The sequence below is a fragment of the Phasianus colchicus genome, chromosome 5, assembly GCF_987193195.1.
Source record: "Phasianus colchicus chromosome 5, bPhaCol1.hap1.1, whole genome shotgun sequence".
NCBI lineage: Eukaryota > Metazoa > Chordata > Aves > Galliformes > Phasianidae > Phasianus > Phasianus colchicus.
In genome coordinates, this window is record NC_143440.1 from 44,061,957 (window position 1) to 44,080,138 (window position 18,182).

Sequence of the window (18,182 nt, forward strand, 5' to 3'; positions counted from 1 at the left end):
AAAAAAACCTGAAGCTAGATCCAAAAGGTTACTCAAGGTATAAAAAAAAAGTCTCATGTAAACTTTAATATATACCTGAATTGCACTACCTGCTTCCATACCTGTAAACAGACTTTCACCTTAAGCTCACAAGACTTCAGTACTCAGCAGTTTTGTACAAATGACCCTTAAGTATAATTTAATCCCTTTAAATAAATGCAAAGAAAAAAACACACAAAAAAACCACCATAATAAAGAGAAGCAGAATGTATACTGAGCACGATAAATAATGTTCATATCAACAACGAAAGTCCTGATTTTATGATATTTGTTAACGAGGACTGTTTGGCATTTGAAAAATTGTTCCAATCCAGTTAACATAGAGGCAATCATCTTTACTAGGAATCACAATGATAAAAACTGGCAGCTTTCTTGCTGGAGGACATCAAGATCCATTAACAAAAGCATTCTCCACAAATAAAGGGGTTTAAAATGTTTTATTTGTCCATTTGGAATGATTAGTATTTATAATCAACAACATAAATCCACCCCTCAGTGAAAGACCTGACAGTTTGTTACTGGCAAGGATATTACAGCCTGCTGAAGGGTGAAGAATTACACACATAAGAATGAACAACATTATATCACTATTAGATCGCTTATTCTCTTCATAAAACAGTTTAATCCTCTAACATTAATAAGTTAAGATTAGAAAAAAAATCAATATTTTCAGTGACATTGTGCTTAGTACACAATATGACAGTAGTTTATTAGACTAGTGCATTAAAGGGTAGTAAAAAAAACCAACTGGACAACTCCTTTGGATAAACTGCATCCTTGCTAATCTCTCTTATACAACACTGCTTGCAGCCCACACAAGCTAACATGAACCCTTCAAGAAACGTGCTACTAGGAAAAACCATCACAGCTGAAACAAGTTTATTCTGAGAACTTATTCTTCTGTATTCATATTACTTGAATATAAGGACCTTAAGTTAAATTCCTTCACATCTGGATCCCAGTGATGTCCCTTCAGAAATCAAGCAAATAATGAAAAGATTTGCACCCACACTTTAACTATCAAAATGAAACTCAAGTGGAAAACTGGCTTTCATTTTTTACCCAGTTAAATAAACTGTTAATATTTGAAAGTCCTCTAGAGAAAGTCCTCCAGAGTTTTAAAGTTTAGTCATTTAGACCATTCTTCAAGGTTACTGCTTGTGTGAAATCTGCACTTATGAATGATTCATAACCAATTAATAGTGGTATCAGTATAATTGTTGAAAGAAAGAAAACACTCATCTCTACTTAGGAAATTGAGATCTCTCCAAAACCTGATTTGGAAGATAACCTTCTTAAAAAATGTCTAGTAATAATTGGTATTGCATTAACTCTACCTTAGCTGAAAAACATCAAAGATCAAAGTCAGTGCTTACTGAAATTAGCTTTCAAAATAAAATGGATCAGAATAACATTTAGTATAAGTTGAAGTATATTGCAAATCTGTTTCTCAAAGATGAGATATTGTATGCTACAGAGAACCTCATACAAATATTCGTGCCCCGTCACACCTCCAGAACTACTTGATCGCTAGTTAAACAGGATGCAGACATGGGAAATGTTTTGTTATGGAACAGACATCATTTTCATTCAAAATGACCAAAAGAAAAATTCAGAAATCAACTGATGAAGATAGCATTTGCTATCTCACTATAGTCTGGATGATATATATATGTATTTTTTTGATAGCACAGTAACTTCAAAAAACAGTGAAGTAGCAACAAAAGGGAATCCCTTCTTTCTGAAGGATCCAAAATTCAATCTGAACTTTACTCCATGCAGCCTAGGAGTAGGCATACTGCAGGACAATAGTGCAGTCTGATACACTAAGCAATTCCATTTGTATCCATCTGCTGTCACCTTATGACTAGACTGTAGGTATTAAGATATATATTTTTTCATTACCTTTTATGCAAGGACATGATAGTACCCATACCTTCTCTGTACTACAATCATCTGAGTAACATTTTGATATACTTTAATTTCTGCTCAAAGTTTTAGATCCATCACAAATGAGAGATGGATGCTCAAACTTCTAGGAACAAAAAGCCAGTTTTTTCCCCACATAGCCTGGCATAAATTAAGGACCCAGGACTCAGTTTTTATTCTTGTACAATGCAAAAAAAAAAAAAAAAAAAACCCAAAAAACCAAAAAACAAATAACACCATTCCATAAACGCTATAAATAATTAACTGATTATTAATCTTTTAATCTATTTCAACCCTTTCTTTAGAAAAAGGAGGTAGTTGAAACTTAAGGCACATCCTGCATTGCCTGATCACCCGTAAGAGATTTCCCTTCTGCTTAAAAGAAATATTTTTAAGGCTAGCGATAAGTTGGAAGTAGTAATCAAACACACCTTAAGCACTGTAATGTTTAGCCTCAGACTGTAGCATAAATAGACAAAACATTTTTTCTTTTCCTTAATACAGGAAAAAATAGGTTCTTCATCCAAATGAAATCTGAAAGTGATTATAGCACAACTGCATGGGGCCACTATTCATTAGGCTTATTAGTATTTAATTCTTATAGTGAAAGGAACGGACACAGTCATGTTAGTGTTAAAAATGCAGCTTGAGAGGCCTTTATCTTCCATTAACTTTCAAATTCGGCTTGAAAATGAGATGGGAAGTTAAGATCCTTTTATTCAAAAATAATCAGATCTATGATTTTGTTTTCATCGTTACCTTGAACTGAAATTTAACCCCCAGAATTCTAAGAGTAAAAATTCCATAGCAACCAGGGGATGAAAATTACTCACATTGGTAGCTAGTAATGTAAACATTTAAAATAATAATAGGGTGAGAATTCAGATTCTTTGCCAACAGATCAACGTCAGTGTTCAGCTGTCCCAAAAGTTTGAGCTGGCTCTTCAAAGTATGACGACATTCTTCAAATGCAAAAGCTACCTCATCTAGCTTCAACATGGAAGTTGTCAAACTGTGCAAACTCAAACGAGCGAGTTCCAATAGCAGCCCAGCCATTACTTGGTTGAGAAATGGTGACGTTCTCCCAGAGTGGATAACCATTTAGCAGTCCTGAGGCAGAAGTGCCCTGGCAGAAAAAAGGGAAAGAAAGTTTGCTTTGTGAAATCCAGTGATCAAGTGTATTGACACCAAGACTATCTGTATGGCAGACAAGGCAAGTCAAGAAGATGTCCAGTGAATTTTCAACTACATTTCACATGCTTTCCATGCAGAGGCACTTCTAAATATTGCACAGAATCATCCAGTGCCTATCAGCTCTGTGAAACAGATCTAACACTTTTACAGAGTGTATATAAAAGGTTCATCTTCCCCAAACTCTCAGCTTGCAAACTCAGTGCAGAATCTCAAAGGTAAATTGTTTTTCCTCTTGCATCTGTATCACGTTCCTTCAAATGCTCACCTGTTTTGAGGGGTTTAACAAAACTGGAACTACCTAGAACTACAAATAGTTCTCTTATATGACACACCTGGCATTAATTCTGTAGAATTAGACATAGGTCAAAATAAAAGATTTATGTGTTTTAGTCATCAAGCCAAGGAGAGAAGGGGACTTAGGAACTTTTAAGTAGAATGTTACCATTAATGTTGAGAACAGTTTCAGAACTAGTTAAAATTTATCTTGCCAGTATTAAATTGAAGGGGGGTGAGGGAACATTCTAGTTTACCTGTACTGAATCTATAAAAATTACAAATACAGGTAAAAACAGACTGTTTTTCAAAAAGCCTTGTCTACAATTCTTTTATTACATCAAAGGCATTTTTGGTATATGCAACTCTAGAGCGTCATGATTTGAAGACCAACATCATTGTTCTCTGTTTTAGATAATTTACACTCATTTTTAGTACATTTTCGCTAACTCTGTTCAGGTTAGCAAGTCTCAGACTTCATTTTATAGATAGCAATTACTGTCATAAATGTGGCTGTACAAACATTTGTGAATGGCTCAGATAAAAGCATTCTTTTGTCTATCAATACAAAAGCAGAAAAAGCAAAAAAACAAACACCAAACCAACAAGCTTCTAATGCTCACAGACAGTTTAGTTGTTAGAGACTTAGCACAGAATTTTACAGAGTTTGTTACAGTACAAGATATCTTCAGTGGGGATTTAAGCTTCCCAATTATTTTAGATCTCTTGCAGTTGCAAAGGTTGTATTAGCCAAGGAGGTTAGGCATCCAGCTGAGGAATTTAAAGCCTTTTAGTTGCAACAATGTCATGTCCAGATAAATTGCACGGGTATATTTAAAGTAAAGTTTGGTATCACTTTTCTCACTATGATCAAAAATGCAGAAACACCACACGAAGATCCCTCACTTTGAGTAGGCTTCTAATCAACAATGGGCCATTTTTTTTTTTTTTTTTTTTTTTTTACATCAACACAATGCCCATGCTTTCTCTGCACAGGAAAGAAAAATGGTAGTTCATTCAAGTTCCCTAGTTCCAAGTCCTTAAGAGGCATCATACACAGGGCCTTAACATGCAAAGATAATTGGAGTCAGATTTATAAAACAGTTGAGTCAAGTAGTTAACCAGAACCTTCAGAACAGGACACCAGGTCATAATCATTCTTTTCCACTTATCTTCTATACCCTCTCTAGTTTCTCAAGATCTCTTCAAAAATACAGGAAATAGAATATGATGTGCTATTTTATTTTTTGCTTAAATTAAAATATGTATCAATGTTTTATGCAGGATCATCTCATGCAAACAGTAAAATAGCATGCTTTTGTCTAAACCATTTAGGAGTGGAATTTTCATAGCAGATTTTCCAGCTTCTTGGCCATGCTCTTACCTGGATGTTGAGAGTAAGTGTGTGCCAAGCATTATGTCGGACACCAGAAAGCCCTTTCATTAATATTTCTTCTCCAGCTGCAAAACATGCTCAAGGTTAGCAAAGTGTCATTTAACTTTGCCTAGACTGACAAATAAACATCAAGCTAGCAAAAGGAAAGCAATGCATTTTCAGAGATATTCAGGATCACCATCTTACTACAGAGGGGTATTCTACTATTCTGTCAGGAGCCTTTTTCTGCTGAAATATCCAGTGCTTCTAGAGATTCCATCTATTGGGAGTACAGGTTAACTAAATGTGACAGCAGCTAGCGATCCACTTATTCTACTAATCTTTTTTATGTATTAGAAAATTTTAAAATTCAGAGGTTTTTGAGATGCCACAATGTTACATTGTTTAGTTCTAGTCAAAATTTAAGCTAAGCTAAAATCAGGAGAGAGATTTGGGGGAAAAAAAACAAACAACTAAGCACTAGAAGAATCTTCAATTATTCAGTTGGCAGTTTCAGCTGTGAGGTAATTTAACATACAGACACCTTTTTAGAAAAATATAAAGATGATGAAAAATAGCTATGGAGGAAAAAATACCTTATGGCCTAACAAGCATGCCCATCTGAAATAATGAGGTCATTAATCACATTCCCCTCATTTCAACATGGAAAAAAGTTATTCTCTACTAGGCAATGCTGACATGTCTCAAGAAATAAACAGTGCAGTTCATTCTAAACCCACGCGTATGTATGTACATACAATAAATATATATATTTATTACACACAGCTGAAACTTAACTTGTTGTGGATTTAAACATGAGGTTCCCTAGGAATCAGTGTGTTAAGAGAAGGTAATAGAATTCCCAAGTTACAGGTACTCTGCCTACCCATAGTGAAGAAGTAGAAATGGGAAACTACAGCTACCAAATAGAAGATGCTATTTTTAAGATCCAGTGCAGTGTTAAATCAGTCATTATGAGCTGTATTCATATCAGGTATATTGTAGATCTATAAGTTGCATTAGAGTCAAACTATTGAAAAGTCTAATTCAAACTTATGAAGCAATTAAAAACATATTTGAACAGGACTTTTAAATGTTGATGATTTATTACAACATACCTACAATTCTTCATGCCCATCAAGTGTTCTACACACAAGCACACATGAATATTAGCACCACAAGTAGGCAACTACACAAAAATGTATATTTTGTGGAAACAGTAGGACTCATTATCTAAGCCAAATGTATGTAATGGAATTCCAAGACAGATCATCTACTTAGGATTATTATAATAAAACAAATTAAACCTTCCTGTAACACTATATCCAAATATTTATGAAAAGCAAAATAATTTACATTTGCTACCATAGAACAGATTTTATAGGTAGAAAAAGGGCTACAAAGATCATTAGGGGCCTGGAACTTCTCTCTTAGGAATAAAGGGTGAGAGACCAGGGACTCCTTAGCTTGGAGAAGGGGATCTTACCAAGACTTACATATATCTAAAGAGAGCACAAAGAGGCTGGGACCATGCTGTATTTTGGTGGTGCCCAGGGACAGAACAAGGGAGAAATGGGCACAAACCAGAATGTAAAAAGTTTCACACAAACATGAGGAAAAGCTTTACTTCAAGGGTTACAGAGCACTGGGACAGGCTGCCCAGAGCAGTTGTAGAGTCTCCTCTCAAGATATTCAAAACCCTCCCAGACACTTTCCTGTGCAACCTGCTCTAGGGAACCTCTTAGCAGGAAAGTTGGACTAGATGATCTCCTGAGGTCCTTTCCAACGCCTACAACTCTAGTTCTGGAGATATTTGAAAAGATATCCAGAAGGCTGAGAACGAGAAGTGGAGCAGCCAGTAACCTTCAGATGAATCTAGCCACATACAAAATGTAACCACTGTTACAGCACAATGAGTCAAGTTCATAGCGATTGCAGCTGAGAAACAAAACCAGAATGTTCATTATTTTTGTCAAGGCTATCAATGAAATACATCCATCTATCAGCATCCAGTTTAAGAAAGGGCTTCTTACCTAGGTCACTAGTGACTCTGTAGGTGCCATCTGCATAAACCCAGAAAAAAACTCCTTTGGTACGACGAACATATATCCCACCGTTGTCTACTCTTCCAGCAATGAACACACCCCCATCAAGTGGTCTTTCTATGTAGATGTCACAAGTGACTGTCAGATTTACCCTGTAAGAGAAACAGTGTGTTTTAACAGGCTGAAATTATTTGACTTTTTCCTGAGGTAATACTTCAGCTCAAATGTAAAGCACCACATTATACATTTAATTACAACTGTTAAGGAAAATAAGCTACCATCAGGCAAAGAAATACCAGAACAATTTGATAGCACTTAGAAAATTTATTCAATATCCCTCCACTCCACAGACTGCAGTACAAGCCTCTCACAAGTAAAAATTAACCAACCCTACTAATGCTTGCTCAAGAAATTAAGTACCTACATTCCTTATCTTAAGCTACTTGTGATGAACTGTTGTTAGTATGGATACAGTCAAAAGGTCATACATAAAGGAAGTTTCCAATTATACATAGGTTGTTGTTTTTGTTCTGAAATGTGTGAAAAAGTCCTCTGTGACCTCAGCTTACAGATAAATCATTAATAATATGTATTTTTGGTAGTCTTCTCCCCTATCTCTTACATCAGAATTAAATGGGATTTTTCTTATTTCTTACTGCTTAAGCATCAGTTTATTGGATACATATTCATTAGAGAAGTCGTTTAAGATCTATCTTATCTCCCCATGTGTTAAACACAAGACTCCCACATTTTTCACACTATTATAATGATACTGGGAGCAACGTGTGTTAAATATCAATAATTACAGCACGCAGACAGGTTTGAAGCATGAAGCTAGGTTCATAAGAGCAAAACACAAAAAAATTCAAGAGTAGCTACATAAACTTCCACAAAATTAAAATCCAAACTAAAACCAATTAAACTCTTGAGTTAAATCATAAAGAATTGTTATTGATAACTGAAATCAAAACATCTCAGAAATTGAGAGCAAATTTAGTTTAATATTTCTATATTGTGCATTAGTAGTTGAAAACGTGCACAGGAAAAGATCAGGCAAACTGGGTCTGAACTTGAAAACTTTCCTTATAAAAGTTAGAGGTGCATAAAGCTTGAATAATCAGTTGAATATTCAAGAAACAAGCTTTATTTTGAAAAGATACTAATTCAGAAATGAAGTAGAAAGTTTCTAGAGATTTCAGTGCAGTAGTTTAAGTGTACTCTGTATCTGTTACACAGATCATGAGATATGACTGGCTCAATGAGGGGAAGCTGGTTATAGGGGAAAACACAAAGCTTTACTTAACACAGGACTGCAAAAGTACACATCTGGTAATTCAAAAACAACCTCCAGCTACAAGACAGTGATGTGCTTATAGGCTTCATAGCAAAATGATTCAATCACTTGTCAAGGCCAGAAATAAGCAGCATAATACATGTTCTAAAAAAGCATTGCTGATCTGATAACAGTGAAAAAACAGACAAAATACTTGATATGTTCTCTAGAAATAATTAAAGGTAGTCTCTTCCAAATTGTAAAAATAATAAATCAAACTTAATGCTTAAGTTTATTAATTACTGTTACTAAGCCAATTATTTAACAGGTTCTTATCCAAATACTTTTAAAAATTTAAATATTATGCTAAGATATACTGCTTCATTCAAAATTCAAAATCACGACTATAGCTCCTAGAATGAATGATAAGTGTACTTTAGTAAATCTTAGCTACATCTACCCAAAAATACAACTGTTCTAAGCAGTAGGTAAATTAAATATGCACAATTCCAGGAACTGCTCAGAAGATGGCAGTCTGCAACAAATATAACAGAATTAACTGCCAAACTATCACAACATGAGATATATCAAATTAGTAATGATCAAGCAACATAATTCAAAATCAAGTAAACTAAATTGAATCAACTTTTTGTCTCTTTTGAACAGTGAAAAAAAAATCTGTGCACACTTCAAAATTCAGATCCTGCTTTTTTGTTAGTGCTATTTTAACTTAGTCTTCCTAGTGAGACATCTCACATCATTATTCCCAAAAATAGTTTGAACAAATGTGCCCCATAGGAGTCTAAGAAATCTTTTCCCAAGGCAGTGAACCACTAGGACAAGACATGAGGAGATGAAATGAAATCTTCATCTTTGGATGTTTTCAAGACTCGTTTAAATAAGGTCTTGTTGACCTGACATTTTAATACTGATGGTAATAGCACCATGCAGGGCTAAAGTCCCTTTAATCATCATTTCTACATGATTACAGATTGTTTGAAGGTAAAAACATTCAGTGCAAGAGAAATATAGCTTGAAAGAGACCAACAAATCATAATTCAAACTATTAAGGACACCATTTCCTCAGATGTCACCAAAAAGTAGTATTTACATACCACTGAAAGTTTCCTATAATGCTGATTGTCTGGTCTGCATCAGAAACCCAAGTAATGGGTCGCTGAATCACCACCTGTCGGAGTGTGAAAACATGATCTCCTGGGTCAGAGCCATTTACGAAGTACTCAAATACACCCGTCTGATCTGCAAAATTTGGAGCTTCACTGAAAGGTGGATTACCTGTTCAGAGAATAAAATATGTCAGCACCAAAACATTATTTGTCTTTTGTGGACCTTGATATCAGAGATTTCCTCTGAAGATATCCTCCAGACTTTTGACTTACTGATCAAAATACAGTCTTTTATACTAAAAAAAGTGTGCAAAATCAAGTTTTAGAAGTTGGAAGCAGGACCATTTTCGTAAATATACAAAGTTCCTTTCTTTTTTTCCTTTCAATGGAATTGTGGAATTGTTTGAGTTGGAGTTCGAGCTGAAAGTGACCTTTCAAAAAGGTCATCTAGTCAAGCTGCTCTGTAAAAAAAACAAGGACACTTACAGCTAGAACAGGTTGCTCAGAGCCTGGTCCAACCTGACTTTGAAGGTCTCCAGGTTTCCTTGTATCCAGTCTAAATCTTCCCTCTCTTAGTTTGAAACCATTTCCCCAAATCCTGTCACTACAGATCATGATAGAGAGTCTGTCTCCTTCTTTGTAAAAGACCTATGTTAAATACTGAAAGGCTGCTATCAGGTCTCCACAGAGCAATCTCTCATCGAGGTGAAGAGCCCCAACTCTCTCAGCCTGTCCCCAGAGGGGAGGCATTCAATTCTTTTTACATTCCCTTAAAAAAGTAGTTCACTACATTTGAGATAGAACTTCGCATCAAGAATTATAAAACTGTAGCAGTCACTTAGTTAAGAGCTAGAAGTAAATTCTTCTCCTTGGAAGTGAGGTGTACATACACAACTTATCAGAGAAAAAAATGAAAGACATTCAAATTATTTCATATCTTCTACATCAGATGACTCAAATACCAAAACTGTTATGGCCTTTCTACAATGAGACTATATGAGAATTAAGCTTTTGATAAGAGATTTCTGACTTACGAATATTGAAGTCATCTTTGTAATTTGAAGGAAAGGGTTGAGGTGGTGGAGGCTCTGGGCAGCTACACTTCCGTCCTGTCTTAAGTGTAGTTAAAGTATAGACTTCATCTACATCTAGGTCTAAAGAAAAACTTCCCCTCCAGACCTGGAATTAAAAGAAAATCCAAGTTGCAAAAATCAACTTGCAACATAAAAAAAATCCAAGCTTCTGAGTTCAAGGATATCCTCTAAAGTTCAATTTAAGACAAAAAAATGACTCAGCATTTAATATCCACAAGTCTTTATTACTTTCAGGTAAATTTGCATACAGCTAGTAAAACTTTAGTCAAACAGAGCTAATAAAGCAAGCCTTAAGTATACAGTTAAAGCATAGAAGTGCAGCAGTTCCAGGAATGGGGGAAAAACACACAGCTGAAATTACAGAGAGTACTAGAATACTCCTTTGCAGGCAAGATTTAAGTCACAGTATGTACAATGCTCTGTTTTTGAGAAAGGCTGCTTTAACAGAAATCAGTCTGAGAAAGTACACTTTAATCGAGTTTGTAATTAATATCCTGTATTCTCACATTCTTAGTATTTAGGGTAGTAAAAAAAAAAGATCTCAAAGGTTCTCTTCTCAAAAATATTTATTTTAAATGCATCAAGTGAGCACATACTTCCCAAAGTTTTGGCAAAGAATACAGGTAGAAAGGCCAGAAAGTTGGAAGGTTATCACCTTCAGGCCATATAAATATTATAGATATCATCTGCAAATCCTTCTGTAGCAGGAACAAAATCGCTAAACCTGACTACTTTTAACACTGAGCAGATGAGCATAAGTTAGGCACACAAACAATGCTGAGGTATACTATACTGACATAGTATTGTAATTCAAATGTATAGGTTGAAAACGTAGTAAAGTGGGTCCAAAAACTGAGAAAAGGACATCCACAGATGTCCTTCATTATCACACTAGAACCTCTTAAATCATTACTCTCAAAGCACATACCTAGTGAAACGCTGCAATGTTTTAGACCTACAAAACAATTTGTATTACCAGCCTAATGAGCACTTATCTTCATGAATTCACACTGAAGACCATAAACTTCTCTCTGAAAAGTTACTTTAGATTATTTCGACATGTGGGATTCTATTTCTTACTTTGCAATTCTATACTGTAAATTGAAGTAAAATTTTTTTTTGCAATACCAATTCAAAGTAGTTACAATAAAGTATTAAAAACCAATGAACTTACCTTTACAGGATGAAGTTGCTCAAAAAGACTAGAGTTTGCAGATTCAAAACTAAGCCTAGAGTGCCACACCTGAAGAGTTTTCAGGAAATACTAAAATGAAACACAACATTAAATTAAAAAAGAAACCAACACAACAACAATTTTAATTTGTCTTTGAAAACTATCAGTGTCTAACTTCTGTTATTTTAGAATTGCTGATCTCATCAGCAGCCACCAATTAACTCAGATAGCCATTACAAACCTTAATTTTTCATAACTATACAACAATCCAAAAGTAATGCTTCCTACTATATTATGTTGGCCCACTGATGCTTGCTGAATGTTTATGGGTACACCAAACAGTTGATGTGAGCACAGTGAGGTGGTGGATGGTACATTTCAACAGCAGCAACATGAAAGACAAGTCACCCAGAAAGCCATGCAGATTTTTACAAGCACAGCATGAAAACTATTGATCACTGCTGGTAAAAATGCATAGCTAATGGTGATGACTACATTGAAAAATAGTGTTCTGAAGCTGAGAATTTGCTCTATTAAGTTGCATTCTGTTGTTGTGCTCTTTGTTTTATGTGTTGTGGTTTCCATGGAAATAAATAGGAGAAATTACTTTCAGAGCAATCTACATATATCAGTAAGCTATTATCCTAATAACACAGTAATACTGCTAACACGAACAGAAGATTCTAATACGAAACATGGAGATTCTCACAATACCTTTTGACGGGATAGAACAACAAAACTTGTGCCACATAGTCAGCTGCATTATCTAGTTGCTTTCCCTGGACAGCTAGAAAGATCATGACCATGCCAGCCAAACTATATCAGCACTTCAGAGCATGTAGGTGTGGAATAAATCCTAATAACAAACCAAATTGTATCTCTGTTCCAGCAATTTTTTTCTTCAATATACACAAATATATTGAGAGGTAGTAATAATACAAATTCAGTTTTGACATTGTGTCTTATGGTAAAAAGCAAAGAAGAACCTTTAAAACTTCAGCAGGCGTATAACTTCTAGCACAGGAAGTGAACAATTCTAATTTCTTGGTATTTTGTCATAGTTTGTGTGTACACACAAGATGCAGTGCAATTCATATTACAAAAGTGACCAAATGCCTACTTACAAAAGACCCTCTGAGGTAGAAAGTTGCTCGCTGAGGTGAAACTCGGAAGTGAGGTAGTGGAGGTCTGATACATTTAGAGTGATTGTGTGTCTGAAGAAAGGAAAGAACCAAAGGAACATACATTACTGGAATCTATCAGGTGACAGTGTTCAAGAAAAACATTGTACAAATTATAAAAAGCAACACAGGATTAATTTGTAAATATTTATTTCACTATCTTAATGACGATTGCTATTGCACAAACTATAATATTTTTAACGCAGCTTTAAAAAAACAGTTTCAATTTCTCCCATAGCGTGTCAAATAAGTTTGTGATATAACAATTACACAGTGTTTAGATAGAAAAAAAAGGACTTCTGGTGGTCTCAGTAATGAAGCTACAGAAGCATTAAAGAGAATATTCACAGACATGGCATAAATTGAAGCAGGCACTTTGTAACAAAATATTTCCTTTATTTTTTCTACTTTTGTTGATGTACATTACCATAGTTTCAATTATTATTGTAAGGTTTCCTAGGCCGTCTGTCAGAGCTACAAAGCTTCCACCTCCTTCTAAGTGTCCATCTACTTGCAAGTATGACCATCCTGGTTGAGTAAATTGTGTTGTGTGCGCTGAGTTGGAACAGAAAATCATAAGAAAGTAATTAAATCTTAATAAAGATAACTATAATTTCTAGTCCATCCTTAATTTCATATATGAAAATTCCCAAAATGAAGTAACAGAATTTCAAAGCAAATTCTACCCGTACAAAAGTTTACAGCATTATAATAAAACACATATGTTCTGTGGCAGAGAAAACAATCAAGTCACAGAAAGTATAGAAGAGCTTCTCCACAAGGAATAATCAACTACATGAGGTAGGGTTTTTTTCAGCATAAGTAATTGCCAAAGAAGTGTATGACATTATAATAAGCATATGACTAAGCAACATGGAAAAATCAGCTCAGGTGTTCCAAACTTTTCAGATTACATTATAGCCTTTTTTTTTTTCCCCCTAATGCTGGCAACTAGCAGAAGTATATTAAGATGTTTGCCTCAATCTTTCTTAATGGCATTGTATATACCATTTGCTCTGTGGCAAAGACAGTAAAGACTACGGAGTAGCCAATCAATCCCTGTTTTTAGAAAGCACAGCATAAAAGTACTTCCATTTTCCTATGTAGAATGAAGAATTATAGAGGCCAAAAATCTCAAGTAGTTCACGACTATATATGTTCTTCATTCTATTTTCTCAGACTGAAAGGTATCAGATGTCTACTTTAGGATAAAATAGAAAAGTGAAGTAAAATGAACGAGGAAAGTACACTAACCTCTACAGGCACTTCAGAACAAAATAGTTTAATAGTGATATCTGTAAAAAGCAGCAGTTTATTTCTTCATATAACCTAATGGTCAAATTTGCCTCCTTTTAGATCTTTCTGCTTCCTATTGAAATAAGCTTTTTTTTCTTTAAAGAATTTATAAGACATTCCATGAAGCTACTTTAATGTACAAAAATAACACACGTAGAAAAAAGAGACTCTCACAATATAGTTAGGGAATTTTATTTTATTTTTTTTTAATACCTGTAATCCAAATAGGTGCTTCTACTTTATAGTGGCCACTCCATGGTTCTTGTGCAGTCATCAAACCACATCGACCAAAGGGCAATTCTTCATAATAACTTGCCACTAAGTTCCACGCAATAGTTCTGGAAAAAAAGGTTTGTTTTGCTTATTATTCATGTGGATAGCAATAGAACAAGTTAAAACAAGAATTTATTGTGCTTTTTTTGTCCAACACACAGTGAAAAAAATAACTTACTAGCTCACAGTAAAAGATATAATAAAATAAAGAAGTATTTCAACACAAAAAGAATCTTCACAGTTAAAAGAAGAGAAAATAGTCAAACAAGCAACCTCTTCCACAGCCCCCTCCAAAAAAAGCAAAATGCTAATAAATCCACAGGAGAGAGAAGAAGAACAATTTCCAGAGTTGAAAACTTCATTTAAAAAAAAACACAAAAAACAATACATCCTCTGGCTGTATCGCCATTAAAAGCTGCACATAAAGGAAACCTGAGGATTAAAGACTCCATCCATACTTCCTAACCAAATCAGTAGGGAGAAAAAAAGTAGAAGTTGTGATGTTCTACAATTTTCTTTATTAGCTTTGTGATTGGTGGTGGTGATCTTTTGATGGGGTTGGGTTTGTTCGCTTTTTAAGCACCAGTGAGAAATATTAACAGTCTTTTCCACACAAACAAAGAATGTAATACAACCCTAACAAGCCATCTTCCAGGATTTATTTTGAGAATTTGTCAGGACACTGACATGGTCAATTCTTTTTAGGTCTTCTGATTTGTTCTTCAAAGCAATCTCTTGCTAGGACCTTAAATTTAAAATCTGTGCAGCCATAGGTAGGCAAACACAGTTTAAGAAAGGAGTTCTATAGGAAACAAAAGCTGGCATGAAATAATGCATTTGTGCACAAAAGACTCACGTTCTGAAGTTTTTACCTAAGACTTATCTATCACAGGATATATGCATTTCAGAAAAGATTATAAATTCCTCTAAAAATATGCTCATAAAAAACCCTCAACAAAATTTTCAACACAGCAGCTTCCTCAAAATAAAATTCTGCATAAATTCAATATAAAACAATCATAATGGAAGGAACTCAAACTTTGAGGAAAGGATGTTTATATTTTTGCTAAATTCATTTCATTAGGAAGAACTGATTTTCAGTATAAAAGCTGAAATAAAAGCAATATTTAATTTACAGATTTTGATCTTTTTGATAATAATTTCTGAATATAAGATCTGGTTGCCACATTGCTAATCAAATGGGGCTTATACAATTACAAAGGGTTTGTAAAAAGAGAACAACAGGAATAAGACAGAAATAACCCAAAAGGTACTAAAAGATGAGTGCTAGGAATTCACATAGCCAATATGTTGGAAACTTAGATTTGCAGGAAACAAGATTCACAGAAGATAGTCAGCTTGAATTTCCCTTTATGAGCATGAGCGTGCAGGTGCTTTCTGCTGTGCTTTGTTTCAGGTAAAAACATTTATCTTTATTAATCCAAAATGAAGTTACATAAAAGCTAAAAGCCTTGAAATGATTTTGCCTAAATATTGATGCCTTCATTTTTAGTTTTACTGAAAACAAAGTATGTTTCCTATTCTGTTTTAAAACTGATTTATCTAATTTCCCAATAACTTTCTCCCATATTTCAATTTGGCAAGAAAACCTACAGAAGATATCAAAAGATCCCAGCAAATTTTAGAATGGATCCTCAGAAAGATGTTGTACAGAAAACAACAGATAATAAAATCCCTACACCTATTACTTTTAACTGAAGACAAATAACTGATAGAGACCCTGAGAAATAGACAGCTAGGTTAACTTCATTGTTATTTTCCTCCTGGGTTTTTCATGTTAGTTCTTCTAAAGAAGAATTACTTTGAAAAGTATCATCAGAAACTAAAAGATCTGAACTCAGTTGTATAGGCCCATGTCAAACTGTAACTCAGAAATACCTTACAGCTGCCACAAAATTTTTTCTCCAAGTGATTAAGTACAGTAGTCTTCACATCTCAGAATATCTGAATTCAGACTGACAGAGGAAAGAGTTTCAGTTTATCTACAGTCTTAAGATAGCAGACGGATGTGTTACATGGTACTTTAGATAATGCTTACAAATGAAGTTCTATAAGCTATCAGCAATGCACAACACTTACGAAGTCATGTTTCCATTCACGTAGTTTTGGTTTAGGATCCGGGCCCAACAGCCTGCACCTACTTCATCGTTGAAAGTACTATAATCTTCCGAAGCCCACAGTTTCTTCTGAGTCAGTAAGGCATTTGGCACTGTTTTGGTCCCAGGATAGTGAGCCCTACACAATATTTTAAAAAGAAAGAGTGCTATCACAGAAAGAAAATTCATTGCTACTGTTTGTATTTCGAGGCTTAATTGCTTCTCCAAAATGAAAGTTAAAAACAAGCTTGCCCTTCAGAATAATTCCAATAGAACAGAAAACTTGTACTACAGAGAAATCTGTAATATACCACAGCTTATTGTATTCCCATCAGTTCAAGATTACTTCTTCAAAACATATCAGCCTAAGTAAATCTAGGCTTAAATACATCACACAATTGCCGCAGCTTGCTAAAGTAAAGCTTTATCTTGAAATTGACCTTGGTAGCATATTACAGTTACTTTTACAAGTTATCTTACAACGCCTTAGGCAAACTTTTAAATAATTATAAATTAACAGCAAGATACAGCACAGGAGATTACAAACACTTTGCTGAATTTAAGTCTTAGCAGCTGAATGTGAACTTGGCTCTTCTTGCACACATTTTTAATAAGCTCAGCTTTCAAGAACACGTGCTGAGTGGACTGTAAGAGCTAAAGAGGTGTAAACTGAAAACAACTGAAACATAATGAAAGCTAGTTTTCTTCACAAGAGCTTCCGTAGTGTGAGTACAGATACCTTCTCCCACATAAAGATTACTGGCCATATTCAATCACACCACTGATTCAATTTGGCGAATTATCCCAGGTGAAATAAAATCTCTTAAAACACTGCAGAATACATGTTCATTCCTCTCGGTTTAGGCACTCACTGAACACACTAAATACATGCTAGCAACTGGAAAGCATAAATATTTTTTACTAATGGGCTAAAACTTGACAAGTTTAATCAATTCATGAGTCAGGAATAAAAATAAAAGAAAATAGAGATGTTTCTATGGTTCATGGCTGGTTTCAACTATTTTCCCCTCTATTCAAAAACAGGCAGTTTCCCAGAGTTGTAGTCCTTCGTACTTAGCTTCACTAGAGGTAATGTAACAGATAGTAGAGACTTCAGCTAGATCCTTGTCTCTGCTGTGCAGCTTGGCATACATTTTCCCTTTGGCTTGGAAGCACAATATCTTAGTACCAAGCGAAGGTTTTTGTAATGACATGAAGCTAGCAAAGACAATGCAAAGAAGGAATAGATCTACATTTCTACACTTCATGTCCTGCAAATCCTTTTCTTAAATATTGTCAGTATCTCTGCCAAATAAAAACTAAAAGCAGTATCTTTACTTCATTCAAAACCCACTTGTTCATAACATTCATTTTTTGTCCCACTGGTCTGCAAGCAGGTAAAATAGTGTCACCATCAGTTATGAAATGCATCCTTTTTCTCTGCTCTTAGACACAGTTTCAATTACTATTAATGAACATGATTTACACTTTTTATTTCCATTTTACTCAGACACAGCTGTTAAACAAGATGGTTTTTACCTTAATTAATGCCTAAACTAGTTCTAATGAAGTAGGATGTAATTAATTAATATGTAATTCTCAATCATACGAAAACTACATTCGTTTTTAGAAAGTAAATAAATTATTTTTAAAGGACTTAAAAACACTGTAGCATGTCCACTTCAAGCCCCACCCAAACAAACAAAGTCAACATTTGCCATCCATTTACAATACAAACTTTCACAAGCATGTATGCTGATTTGTTGAATTCAATATAAATTAAAAAACAAAA

The 18,182-nt window shown here is 34.6% G+C and overlaps 1 protein-coding gene across 3 annotated transcripts in view; it reads right to left on the reverse strand.

Moving 5' to 3' along the window:
• Window positions 1-461: 461 nt before the first annotated feature.
• The window catches only part of GALC (galactosylceramidase), a 40,084-nt gene continuing 22,363 nt past the window's right edge, over window positions 462-18,182 (reverse strand). For all 3 annotated transcript variants that reach the window (XM_031593129.2, XM_031593127.2, XM_031593128.2), the window contains exons 8-17: window positions 16,374-16,529; window positions 14,214-14,338; window positions 13,132-13,259; window positions 12,648-12,737; window positions 11,524-11,613; window positions 10,290-10,434; window positions 9,244-9,424; window positions 6,844-7,007; window positions 4,820-4,896; window positions 462-3,094 (exon numbers count right to left, since the gene is read on the reverse strand). In XM_031593129.2, the coding sequence (XP_031448989.2) occupies window positions 2,951-3,094; window positions 4,820-4,896; window positions 6,844-7,007; window positions 9,244-9,424; window positions 10,290-10,434; window positions 11,524-11,613; window positions 12,648-12,737; window positions 13,132-13,259; window positions 14,214-14,338; window positions 16,374-16,529 (1,300 nt within the window). In that variant the 3' untranslated portion in view covers window positions 462-2,950. The remainder of the gene's footprint in view (window positions 3,095-4,819; window positions 4,897-6,843; window positions 7,008-9,243; window positions 9,425-10,289; window positions 10,435-11,523; window positions 11,614-12,647; window positions 12,738-13,131; window positions 13,260-14,213; window positions 14,339-16,373; window positions 16,530-18,182) is intronic.